This window comes from Pan paniscus, chromosome X (assembly GCF_029289425.2).
Source record: "Pan paniscus chromosome X, NHGRI_mPanPan1-v2.0_pri, whole genome shotgun sequence".
Classification (NCBI taxonomy): Eukaryota; Metazoa; Chordata; class Mammalia; order Primates; family Hominidae; genus Pan; species Pan paniscus.
Window position 1 is genome coordinate 110162925 of NC_073272.2, and position 12194 is coordinate 110175118.

Below are 12194 nucleotides of genomic sequence, written 5' to 3' on the forward strand. Positions count from 1 at the left end.
TCCCACCAGGCCCCTCCTCCAACATTGGGAATTACAATTCGACATGAGATTTGGGTGGGGACACAAACCCAAACCATATTAGGGGAGCACCTTTCTCAAAGGGAAATTCATCCCCCTGCTTTTAGGCAGATAAGGGGAAGGCAGAGAACTGTTTCTACATCTGTTGGTTCTCAATTTCCTGCAGGTCAAAATAATCCTTCTGCCAAAGTGTCACGTTTTGGGGTGTCATATTCTGATCTTCTTCAAGGGTCAAAGCAAGAAAGGAATGAAAGGGTGGTAACATGTGGTAACAGACAGGACTTCTCAGTGCTTCCTGGGAATCACAGTGGGGGCAGATAAGTGGAGACTATAGGGAAGAAAAACCTGTAAACATTTTCTACATCTAGGAGACCAAATTGACAGGACTGGGTGAAATTCTGATGTGGCTAAGCAGAGAAAGAGGGCCAAGCTCTCTGGTTTGAGTTATTTGCAGTTTCCTCAATGGAGGTGGAGCAATACTGGGATCTATAGCCCAAAGTTCCAGAAGAAAGTGTGCTGGGTGTAAAGAGGGACTACGCGTAGCTCAGCATGAGTGTTGGCAACCAGAGGCCAAAATTCCATCCAGGGTGTGGGTCAAGAATTGTTGTGAGTTCCAGGGGTGCAGCATGGAGGCATGGCTTCTTATGCATCTCACATGACAGGATAATCTCTTTTTCCTCAATATTTTCAATCCTTTCTATAGGACCCTGCCCCCCACCCAATATTCAGATATGGCCAAAGAGCTCCCACCTTTAAGACAAAATGGCTTTCCTTTGACCTCATATCCTTCTCCAGCTCCTTCCTTCACCATATCTCTCCAGACTCTGCAGTAGAACTTTTCTAAACAGTTGTCTTTAGCTGCTGTCTCCAATTCCTCATCTCCCCACACACTTCTTACAGTCCACTCCCATGTGGTTTCTGTTCCAATCACTACACCAACACTTTTCTTCTGTGTTGCTAACACCAATGTGTACTTTTCTGTCTCTATATTATTTGACATCTCAGCAGGACATGACACGTTTGACTACTCTCTTGAAGCACTCTCATATTTTGGCTTCTGTGATAGCACAAATTTAGCTAGTATTGGGCACTTGAGGGAATTTGATTTGGATCAGCATATGTGACAAAACTCTTACTCTGATCCCTATACAAATGCCTGTAAAAAAATAATGTGAGCAGCAGACCAAAATTGAGGCCACATTGAAACCTTCTGTACCCAATGGCCTTCTGTACCCAATCTCTTAAGTATCTTGACCTAAAGGGAGGTCAGAAATCAATAGCCATTTTCAGTGCCACGACATCCATGAATGTCCATGGTCATAAATGAATACTTACTATGTGCCAGACACTATTCTAATCACTTTATATGCAATGACTAAATTAAAACTCACTGCAAGATTGCAGGCAAAGGGAAATAATATCACTATTATTCCATTTTATAGTTGGAAAGACTGACAAATACAGCTGGTAAGTACAGAGCTGGGCTTAAAAATCTAAATAGTCTGACTGCAAAGTTCACACTCTTAACCACCATGCTATAGTATAAGAATGTCAAGGTTATTGTGAAACCACCGCACCCATCCATGACTTGTTACCCTGTCCAAGGTCAGCATTGACCAGAGAGTCAATTACTTATGCAACAAGACTACAGATGATTTTTCAAAATTAACTTTTTTATTAATTTAAAAATCCAGAAATACAGTGACTACATAAATAAGTACCATAATTAGGTACATGTCCTGTGAGAACAGTGAAAGGGTAATACTGTTATGTTACTCTTACTTGTTTACATGAGTTAACTAGAAAATGGCTACAACTGCTAAATGATGCTTATGGTCTTTGTTGTTCCAAGTGTTTATGATACAAATAAATACACAAGAAGAACCACATCCATTCTTCTCCACTAACTACAGGCAGCTTGGCCTCTTTACCCTATGTCCTATTCTCTACACAACACCAAACACTGGAGGGTTTCTACTTTGACTTAACACAGCTCCCCAGCTCCTGCTTCCCACAGCATTTTGCAAAGGTGTGTCCCAGCACCTGGAGGCAGGAGTATATCTAGGGAAACTCTCTGCGTGTTCTCTTAAGGCTAAGCTTTCAGAGAACACCTGGGTGGGAAGGCTTTGGGATGAATCATCCAGAAGGAGAAACACCTCTTTGCCTCAGGATCTAGTTACTAGTCTCCACATTACGGAATCACTGCCACCTCTGGGACGGAGGGAGCAGCCGCATAACACCTTCCCCCCTTTACCACATACACACACACACACACACACACACACACACACACACAAACTAATGCTTTGTGACCTTTCAACCGGGATGTACTGCTTCTCTCTTCCAAGGAGAATGTGTGTGATGAGCTGGTGAGAGTCTTGTCCCAAGAAGCCCTGGCCATAAGGCCCTTGTGTCTCTTTTATAAGAATTGACTCCTTTATGCCAGGTTGTCATAAAGACTGAACATTTTACATTTTCCCCTATTGGTATCAAACCCTCTTAGGAAAGAATTCTCTCACCTATAGTCATGGAATGAGACATATGGGGTTTCTGGGTCCTTAAAACATTTCTACAGTTCATTCCTGCCCCTCAGAGGGAACAAATCTAGAAGGCATGCCTGAGATCCTTGCTATGAAGAATTAGATCTTCCCACAAAGATGATTTCTAAAGCCAGACCCCAGAATGGATAGTTTATGCTCTGGTATTGGGCTGCAAGTAGACATTTTAGGAGCAGCCTTCTCTGGAATTCTTGACTAAAATATCTGCTTGATGAATAAGACAAGGATAGTAGGAAGGTTTAGGATAAAGATCTTTATCAGAATATCCAGCTCCCTAAATGAACAACAATTTTCTTAACTGAAGAGTCAACATGCAGATGCTCATGAGGACCGAGCCACTTTGCAAAGTAAAAATCAACTCCTATAATTGGAGAAGAAGGAAAACTTCCCTTTTAAAGAGCTTCTAGAATTTACTAATTTAATATAATTTTTCTGACCAGACAACTATGGTCTCAAAAATATTAGTGAGTACTGATCTATTACTTGGTAAATTTTATTGATGTGAAAGCAAAAAGATGGCCTTTTTGAATTCTATCAACTTCTTTCTTCAACAATTATTTTTTCTTACATGGATTCAGTTTCTGATGATTTTACTCAATTTAACTTCTTTCTGGAAGTCCCATAGGTACAGGGGGAAAAGAAAAGTGGTATCATTAGGGAAAAATTATTACCACTTCTAAGTGAATGAATGAGGCTATGAAAGTGTTTTTATTCTTTACCCTGCCTCTATTGTTGGTGACTTAAACAGCCACAAAGACCTAAGGGCAGAGCCTCTTGTTCACAGTTATTTACTCTCCTGGGCACAAAAACTTCCAAGCTACTTGGGATGCAGTCAAGGGAAAAGTAACGTAGAGTCTTGGCTAGCTTTGCTTCAAATAAAGCTTTAGTTTAATGTGAGTGTGGACGTGCGTGTGTGTGTGTGTGTGTGTCTGTGAGAGAGGGAGAGAGAGAGAGAGAGAAGGAGGGAGGGAGGGAGTGAGGAGGGAGGATGGGGAGCTAATTTTTTTAAAAGAACACATGACATTCTAAAATTCAAAGGTATAATTTCATACAAATAATTGTTCTATACTGCAGAACTCCTACTAAGCAATTCCCTTCTCTTTCTTTCACTTGAATAACTTTCTAGATAAAAACCCTGGGATCTTGTTTGTCTTTAACCTGTAAAGAAATGTGATTCTCCAAGAAACTAGAGCAGTGTTGTGATGTTCTATCCCTCCTCCTCCCACATATAATTTAAGACTCTTCTAGTCTCTTTGGAGGAGATGTTCAAGGGCTGACACACCACTCCACACAAAGGAGCAAATTATGCTGTGCATGGCGTGAATAATTGACTGCATTTGAGTTTGGAGTTTTAGGGCACTGTTGACTTAAGCAAAATAAGCCTGCAGTCCAGCTGCAGCTTGAGTTTTCTTGCTTTACCCTATCCAATACTGTCTGTCTTGCCTAACAGTGGCCCTTTTCAGATCTCTCCAGGTACAAAACCTTGACTAAATCTTCAAGCTCTGTTCTGCATACACGACTTGAACACATCTGGCTGATCTGAGCTTCTCCTTCGGTGAAGATCTTCCACTGGCCTAAAAGGCAAACAAACGCAAAGTGGCCGGGAGTGTGTAAGAGGAAAGCAGAGCAAATTAGGAATAGAACCAATATACCCCATGCTTACCCGCTTACTCATGGACCTACCAGGGAATTTGGAATACAAATATCACTTGGTTTCAAAAAATGGCCCCAAAACACTTTTCTAGTAGCAGATATGGAAAATGGGAAATGAAGTTTTCATTTCAACACATAGCATTTGTAAGAATCCCAAGAATAATATAGAACTGCCCCTCCTCAAGAGCAAAACCTAAGTGTTATTCTTGGAATTTTTACAGTATATTTAGCATTTACAAAATGCTTCAATATCTGCTTGTTAGCTATTTAGGCAGCTTACTTGGCACCAGGTCAAAAAGGCACTTTGGAAAACGGCACCTACTGTATTACTGGGGCTTTGCTTACCCTTAGGGTCCCCAAATATTGGTTTGGGTTACTTGATTACTATTTGATTATGTATCACTCTTTCCTCTATTCCTGCTATCTTTTGTTAAAAACTTCTCGACGTTGCTTTCTCCTACGTCCACATGCTGTCCTTATACCCCCTTAGCACCCTAAATCCCTTCCCGTGGTTCCTCATCCATTCTCATATACCCCATGGAATCCCTTTCCACGCAGAGTAAACTTGGCTGTAGCCCTTCCATCCCTTGTTGTCTCTGCTCACCCTGGATACTGTGTTTTGTCTTGTTTTTATTCCTGTGCTCATGGTACTGCAACCTGGAGAACTCCTAGTCCAAGTTAAGCCAACTCCTCTTAAGCCCAAACCTGTCTTGAACCTCTTTTTCTTTTCCTTAGCCACAAGAGAATAATGACCCACCTTCCCTATGGGCCTGATTTCTCTGCTCCTTTCTCCCTTGGATTTCTCCTTTTTCCCCATTCTCTATGACTCAATGGGAAGATAGAAGGAAAAACAAAAAAACAAGAAGAGGATTTGGGCAAGGAACCAGCTATTACTGAAGCCCTATAATGTGCTGGGCTCTGCTAGGCACATTATATAAAAGAGTTGGGTTTGTTCTTCTTTGCTCCTAGGTGACCCTGTAGGATCATACCAACTTCTTTCAGCTACACACAGTTTGAGGCACATACCTTCTACTCCATTATATACCCCAAATCCTGCCATGGGCACAGAGTATATCTAAATCATCTTTTAAGTCCCCTGGAACCTAGAACAAAGCCTTGTTCACAGTATGAACTAAAACATGTAACTTCAGAAGTCCCATCATTGATCCTAGGATCTTACACTCTGCCTCCTTTCTTACTCACATGTAAGGACTCCCAACTTTTCCATTTGAATTCTCATACTGTCCTGTTATTTTCTATGAGTCCTGCCAAAGACAAGCAACTGACTGCCTTGGCTCTTTTTCTAGCTGCCTATTGGATAACTCTGCTCAGATGGCTCTTAAGCATATTAATTTAAACATGTTCCAAGTGAAACTCTTTTTCACCAATACCTGCTTATTCTTCACAGTTTCCCTGTTGGTGAATGGTATTACTATTCACCCAGTCGAGTTATTAATATCGGACCCATTCCAAACTCGTTTCTCTCTTTGATGCTGATCTTGTTGATTTAACCTCAGAAATGTTTCTCACAGTGACCTCTCCTCCCGTCTCATTGATTTAATACAGTATAATTAGTTCCTAATTCAGACTATCCCACTTCTCTTAATAAGGGTCCACCTTTCACTCCACACAGCGAGGACCTCTTTCTAAAAAAAATAAATAAATAAATAAATAAAGCAGATCTGAATGCACCATTCACTTGCTTAAAAACCTCCACTGGCATTCTCTGGCCTGGAGATCAAGTCCAATGTCCTAGCATGATAAATTGGGCACTTCATAATCTGGCTTCGTCAAAGTGTGTGCTTAATGTAATAGATGCATCTGATAGCCGAAAGACATCTTTCCAAAGCACCATGTTGATATCTCTATGCTATTTGCAGCAACTACAGATGCTACTTGCCTTACATTTGAACATTTTACTGGCTTTTTTTCAGGCCCTATGACTACTTTCTACCTCCAAATCTTCTAATCTTTTAGTGCACCTTCTGTGGCCTTTGTGATCATTCCTCTCCCCTACCCACATTTCCTGTTTGCTCCTGTCTGAGTCTTCTCTTAGGCTGCACTCTTTTCCTGGACTGATTTCCTGACCCATTGCCCAGTCATACCCTTCTCTTTCAAAACACACCTCCTCCCCGAAGCCTTCCCCGACTAAGCCCACCTGGCTCTCATCTCATTGTTCTTTGCAGATTCCCCTGAGCACTTTGATATTTAACTCCTCAGAACTATACTAATTCATACTGAAGGCATTTTCATGTTCTGTCTCATCCATTATAATTCCCTGTGGATAGAAACTGTGTGCCTTTTATCCCATTAGAAGTGCTCAACACCCGCCCCAATGCCTAGAAGTATCTTAGTCCCTAGGCTCCATCTAGTGTGGAAAGTGGGAGAGCTGCAAGTGTTTTTGAGTGCCTGAATGCTTTTAAGGAAACATGACCACCCAGGGGCAGTTCCCCAGGAGTAAAAGTGCTTTCATACAACACAGGAATTGATATGCCTTTAATTTCTCTTTGCCTCTCATACCCACCACCAGAGGATACACCCTTCCAGATGTGAAGTCTCCATAAATATACCAGACCTGGAATCTTATGAGCTTTCTCCAACCCTCTTGAGACTCTGTGCTTAGCAGTTTCATTAAAGACATTCAGGAAGCCTTGACCTGAGGTATCCTATGCTCAGACTACATCTGGGTTTGTATTCACCATGTCCAAGCTCTTCAGATTACATTCAGACACCCCATTCACTGCTAAGTCACCCAGAAGAGAGATGGAACATCCTTTAGTGTTGATACTGAGCAGTGCTAATGTTCACTGAGATTGCGGAGGGACTTTAGCTGTGGCTATGCTAAATTGAAAACTGAATGTGTTTTTCAGGGAGCAGTCAAGAGAAGTACTACTTACTCAGGGTTGTTCTGGTCACCAGCTTGAAGTGAGGAAGCTCCTCAAACATCCTCTTGGAGATCTTCTCAATATGGAAGTGCTGGAGAATGCCTAGGGCCAAGCAAAAAGTGGAGCAAATGGTCAGGCACTCAATCTGGAACCATCAACTCCTTTTTTTCTGCTCAGGCTCAGCGTATCATTTCATTACTAGGGCTTAAGAGTATCGAGTTGGGCTGTGTAATGTGCTTAACCAGGAACTTGGATGGCTCAAGGGTTATAATTGACTCCATTTGTTTCCTTGGCTTACTGGCTTCCCCTCGGCTTCTCCAGTGGATGGAGATAAGGGAGATAGTGCTGCTGACCATGGGACTCTCTCCTAGGGAAAGCCACATGGAATCTAGCATAAGTGCTTACTGGAGCTTCTGCAGCCAAAAGCAGTATTAGAAATTCTGCACTTGCCCCCAACCTGGATAGACTGTGTCCACGCCAAACCGCTGGGCTGCCCTCCTGGCTAAGCACTGAGAGCCTGCAGTGGGATTGCAGGCAGGTTGGTTTTGTAAATGGAGAAGCCACCCTTGTTCTTGAACTCACTGAAAAGCATATTTTCCTTTGGGAAATATTCACAGATCCTTTAGCCTTCCTTATTCATAAATGGGGAGAGTTAAAATAGAGTGCTCTCCACAGTCTCAACCTTGCCTGAATAGCTTTTATCACAATAACAGGTAGACAACTGACAACTGCCTTATACTGAAGGAGCAACATATTACCAGCCCACTTAAATGGGCGAAGTAGATTAAGCCTCTTTTTCTGTGTCCACCAAGCATAGACCTTGATAACCCAGCACTGTGAACAAGAGGATATTTAGACGCTACATTAGCAAGTTGAAATTCATCTGCACATCTCTGAGAGGCGAAAGATGTGGGATGACGAATAGTGGGCCCACTGCTGGGGAAACGCAACAAACCAGTGCCTAGTCCTAGGTGTCCTGTTATGGATGAGCTAGGGAGTTAAAGATGGCAAATCAACACTCCAAGGCATAGACCAAAAATAAGCATGAGTGAATATATACATGTTCAAGCATCTTTTTTTTTAGGGAGAAATGCATTCTTTAGATAAAGGCTGTTGTCTAAAGGGAGAGAAAAAAAGCCTCATAAATACTGAGCAGTCTTTTTCAAAGCATGGTCCAAGTGCCACCTGCATTAGAATCATCTGGCTATTTGTTAAACACTCAAATGTTTGGACTCTACCCAAGGTCTACTGAATTCCTATCTCTGGGATGGGGCCAGGTATCTGCATTTAAAACCAGCTCCCTGTGTAATGGTGATGCATACAGAAGTTCGAGTACTCTTGAGCCTTATGTGAGAGCCAGTAGCAAAAAGATGTGTATATTTTCCAGCTGAAATCTCACTTATCCACTTGGATTGTGAGGAACCTTGACCACACTAAATCAGCACTAGTCTTGAGCCTACAAAAAGTTACAAGAGCTGTAGGATCACAATGAACAGAATGTGGCTTGCTGTGGTAGTCACTGTGAGTAATCAGAAAAGGAATTGAACATTGTGACTGGGGTTTCTCCAGTAAGACTATAACCTTCTTGAGGGCAGGGATGATGTTTTAAATTTGTTTTACCCCAGAATACACATCGTGATATTAGGGACTTAGCTTTGCCCTGAATGAATGGGTTTTCATGGTTGTTGAGCTTTATTCTGGAAAGAATGACAGACTACAGTTTGACAGTTTGTAATCCTGGCTACATATTACAATCACCTGAGAAGCATTATGAACAAACACTGATGCCCATGCCCCACTCCAGACCAACTAATCAGAATCTTTGGGGGTAGGGCCCAGATATTTGGTATTTAAAGGAAACCAAAACTCTCCCTGATGATTCTGATGGGCAGCCAGGGTTGAGAACCGCTTCTCCAGCTTTTGGTGGTGTGAAATAGGCAGCTTTGGAAACCCAAGGGTCAGTACTTGATCTTTAGCACAGGCCATCGTTAAATTTGAAAGGCCATAATGACAATAGTGTTAGATATGTCAGTTTCTAAGCAATCAAAAAGAACTTTTAATCCAAATGAGGGAACAGGTTGAAGCAAAATTAAAGTGAGTCCTCTCATCCTTTTCTGTGCCCCCTTACAAAGATGAGAAATTAATGTTGTCTTGCTCACCCTTTCGAATAGTCCAAACGTGGACCTCTACCTGAGGTGGTCTCTCAGTCTCCAGTGCTATTTTTCTGGTTGTCTCCCCATCCTCCATGAATACAGACTCATACACAGGCATCGTTTCTTCCCCGCAGAAGTAGCCTTTATTGTCAAAGCTTTGGCCTGGAAGTTCTTCTGGAATCAGGAAGCAAGTAGAATTTTGTCATGGTTTTCTAAAGCTAGAAGTGAACTTCTGCATTTATGTATCTCATTGTTCATAACATCTCACACTTATCAAAAGTGGACAATTAACAAGAACATTCTTCGAGAGACAGAAATTCCACCCATACTTCATTAGCCCAGCTTAGGCTGCCACTGCAACAAGCCACAGATTAAGCCACAAATCACAAAGGAGCACGTAACTTTGATTGAAGTCCATGTGTTGACAGAATCCATAGTTCTTCGGAACACTGGACCCCTACTACTGTCACTGAGAAGTGGACTTTCATGAGGAAAAATGTAGCCAGGTACAAATCTCCTAGGCACTTAAGAGAACATAGGAATTTCCATACAGGGTCAGGATCATGCTCTGTCCAGCTCAGTGTTGCCAGGAGAGGCCCAGGGAATGGGCTGAAAAAGGGCCTTGGTTAACATCCCTGACATCATTTTGGTATACTTAGAAAACATTCATGACACTCATTTATGTGCATATACTTGCCCAAAGGATCTATCCAAATTGGCTTGACATTTCTGAATGCTCTTTGATTTGTTTGTAAGGGGAACAATAATACCGGATCAGCACCAGTGCCAAAATCTAGATGTCAGATTAGCCATATGTATGCTATGCCAAATGAATGGTTGGGAGACACAAAAAATTGGTCAAGTCCCTCAACTATGGATCATTTAATGTGTAAACTAAACTGTTGAATTTCAGCTCGCAGGCATAAAGGCACAAACTCTCCATTTCACTCCACCCTCCCTCCTCTTTCCTCAGTCCCCTGTTTTAAAAAGTTTCTTCTTGTTGGTTATCAGTGAGTTAAGTTTGCTTGCTGGCCTTGTAATCAGTACTCTCTTGAGCTGCGTACTTAAAGCATACACTCAAATCAGAACAACAGAAGCCATCTGTAAGAATATCTGAATTGTTGAGGATGAAACCACTGAGTGTTGAGTGCTTTGGATCTGTGACTCTAATTAGGGAGACTCACTGTTAGCCAATCAGACACATTTGGACTAGAAGTTGTAATCAAATTGCTATTGTATGTCTCTTGGTAACCTGATTAGCTTTCCCACCCCCACCACCATTTGGCATTGTAAGGACAAAACCATAGTCTTCTCTTGATTCCAGATTGGATTACTCAATTTGTGGATTATTGTGGAATCAAGCTTTTTGTTTTCCTCCTTTTGTCCTTCTTTTTAGCTATTTATTTACTTGGTGGGCCAGTCTTTTTGGTGATAGGTAATTAAGGGCCACGTGCTAGCACTTTTTAAATGGGTTGGAGAGAGGGAAGAGGTCACTGAGTGTACAGAGACTTCTGTGTATTCAATTATCACCTTTAGAATGACAGCCAAATTCATTTCTCAAACTTTGCTCACCAGCTTAATATTGGCTACAGCTATAGCTGACATGAAATACATGATGGCACTGGCAGTACCTGTAATATGCTAAAAGTTCTTCCAGTAGCCTGAAGAGTCATCTTGCACCACTACCTCCTTCCCTACAAGAGCTTAATTTACTTGACCGAAGGGATCTACAAACAACAAAACTCATTATTGACTTAACTCTGGCTGGTACTTGAAAATGCTAAGAAAAGCAAAGTTTGTCTTTAGAACTACCTACTTAGCAACATCCGCCGTTTTTCACACTCTGCACTTCAAGGTGCTTTCTGATCACTATAGTTCACCTACTCTCATTTTCTTTTGGGGAAGACAATGTGCTTGAAGTCATTTCTGGCCATTTCCACAGCCCAAGAGAATGTTCCCATCCTGAGCCTTCCAGAATTCCTTGCAGAAGTGGTAATGAAGGAGAGGTATTATTCCAGCTGGGACAACTTTTAAGTCTTAATAGGGACTTTTAATGCCATAACCTAAAAGGAGTATGTAAGTATGGAAATTCGAGGTATTGGGATGGTATTGTGGTTGTATGTACGGTAAATGCTCATGATAGCAATAACTTAAGTGTACCCTTAGAATGACCCTGTATGGCAGACGTATCTGAATGTGTGTTCTGAGCTTGGGAATCCAGGCGTGGCCAACTGGGAGATTATTTCCTTGTCTGTGAGGACCATCTGAACCCCAGGCTCATCCCTGGGGCTGCACAGGGGATAGAGGCCTTGAGTTTTGGGTTAGATGAAGGTTGCCAGGTCGTTAAGGGGAGAGTGTTCAGTGAAAATGCTATATAAACTGCATGATGTTTGCAAGTGGTTGCAGTTTTCCTGCCCAACCTGCTGCCACTGGACTGTTTCTATATGTAAGGTGGTTCTCCTGTCCAGCCCACCTCCACTGGACTCTCTCCCCTGTATGTCAGCCCCTAATAAAACCCCATGTCTTGTTTGCTGGCTCTGGATCTTTTCTTCGGCCTCTTAAATCTGGTGCCTTCCCTACTGAGGTTAATAGGAGTTTGGCACGACAGTGTGAGAAGTGAGTTGGGGAATCTTCAGGAAGTGGACATCTTACCCAACCCTGTAGGTGGCCATTGATATGCAAAGCAAGGTCAGCCTCTACCAGAGCAAAGGGAAGAGAGAGATGAAACTCACATCTTTAATATTGGTCCTAGTTTGTTATTGTAGGAGGCTGCAATCAACTTGTTACAATGAAACTTTTGGCTGGATTATCAGTGAATTTTATTTATCTCTTTTCCCTTTTCAACATAACTGAATTTACCATTCTTTCTTCCTTCCATCTACTTCTCTCCTCACTGCCTTGTTCCTTTTCTTCTGTGTCATGTGTCA

General features: G+C 42.0%; 1 protein-coding gene across 9 annotated transcripts in view; it reads right to left on the reverse strand.

Annotated features, from left to right (window-relative positions):
* Window positions 1-1670: 1670 nt before the first annotated feature.
* CHRDL1 (chordin like 1) overlaps window positions 1671-12194 on the reverse strand; it is a 124080-nt gene continuing 113556 nt past the window's right edge. For 7 of the 9 annotated variants that reach the window (XM_034949744.3, XM_057301085.2, XM_003822029.5 and 4 more), the window contains exons 10-12: window positions 9274-9441; window positions 7127-7216; window positions 1671-4150 (exon numbers count right to left, since the gene is read on the reverse strand). In XM_034949744.3, the coding sequence (XP_034805635.2) occupies window positions 4020-4150; window positions 7127-7216; window positions 9274-9441 (389 nt within the window). In that variant the 3' untranslated portion in view covers window positions 1671-4019. The remainder of the gene's footprint in view (window positions 4151-7126; window positions 7217-9273; window positions 9442-12194) is intronic. The other 2 variants (XM_034949740.3, XM_057301084.2) reach the window with 1 other exon arrangement.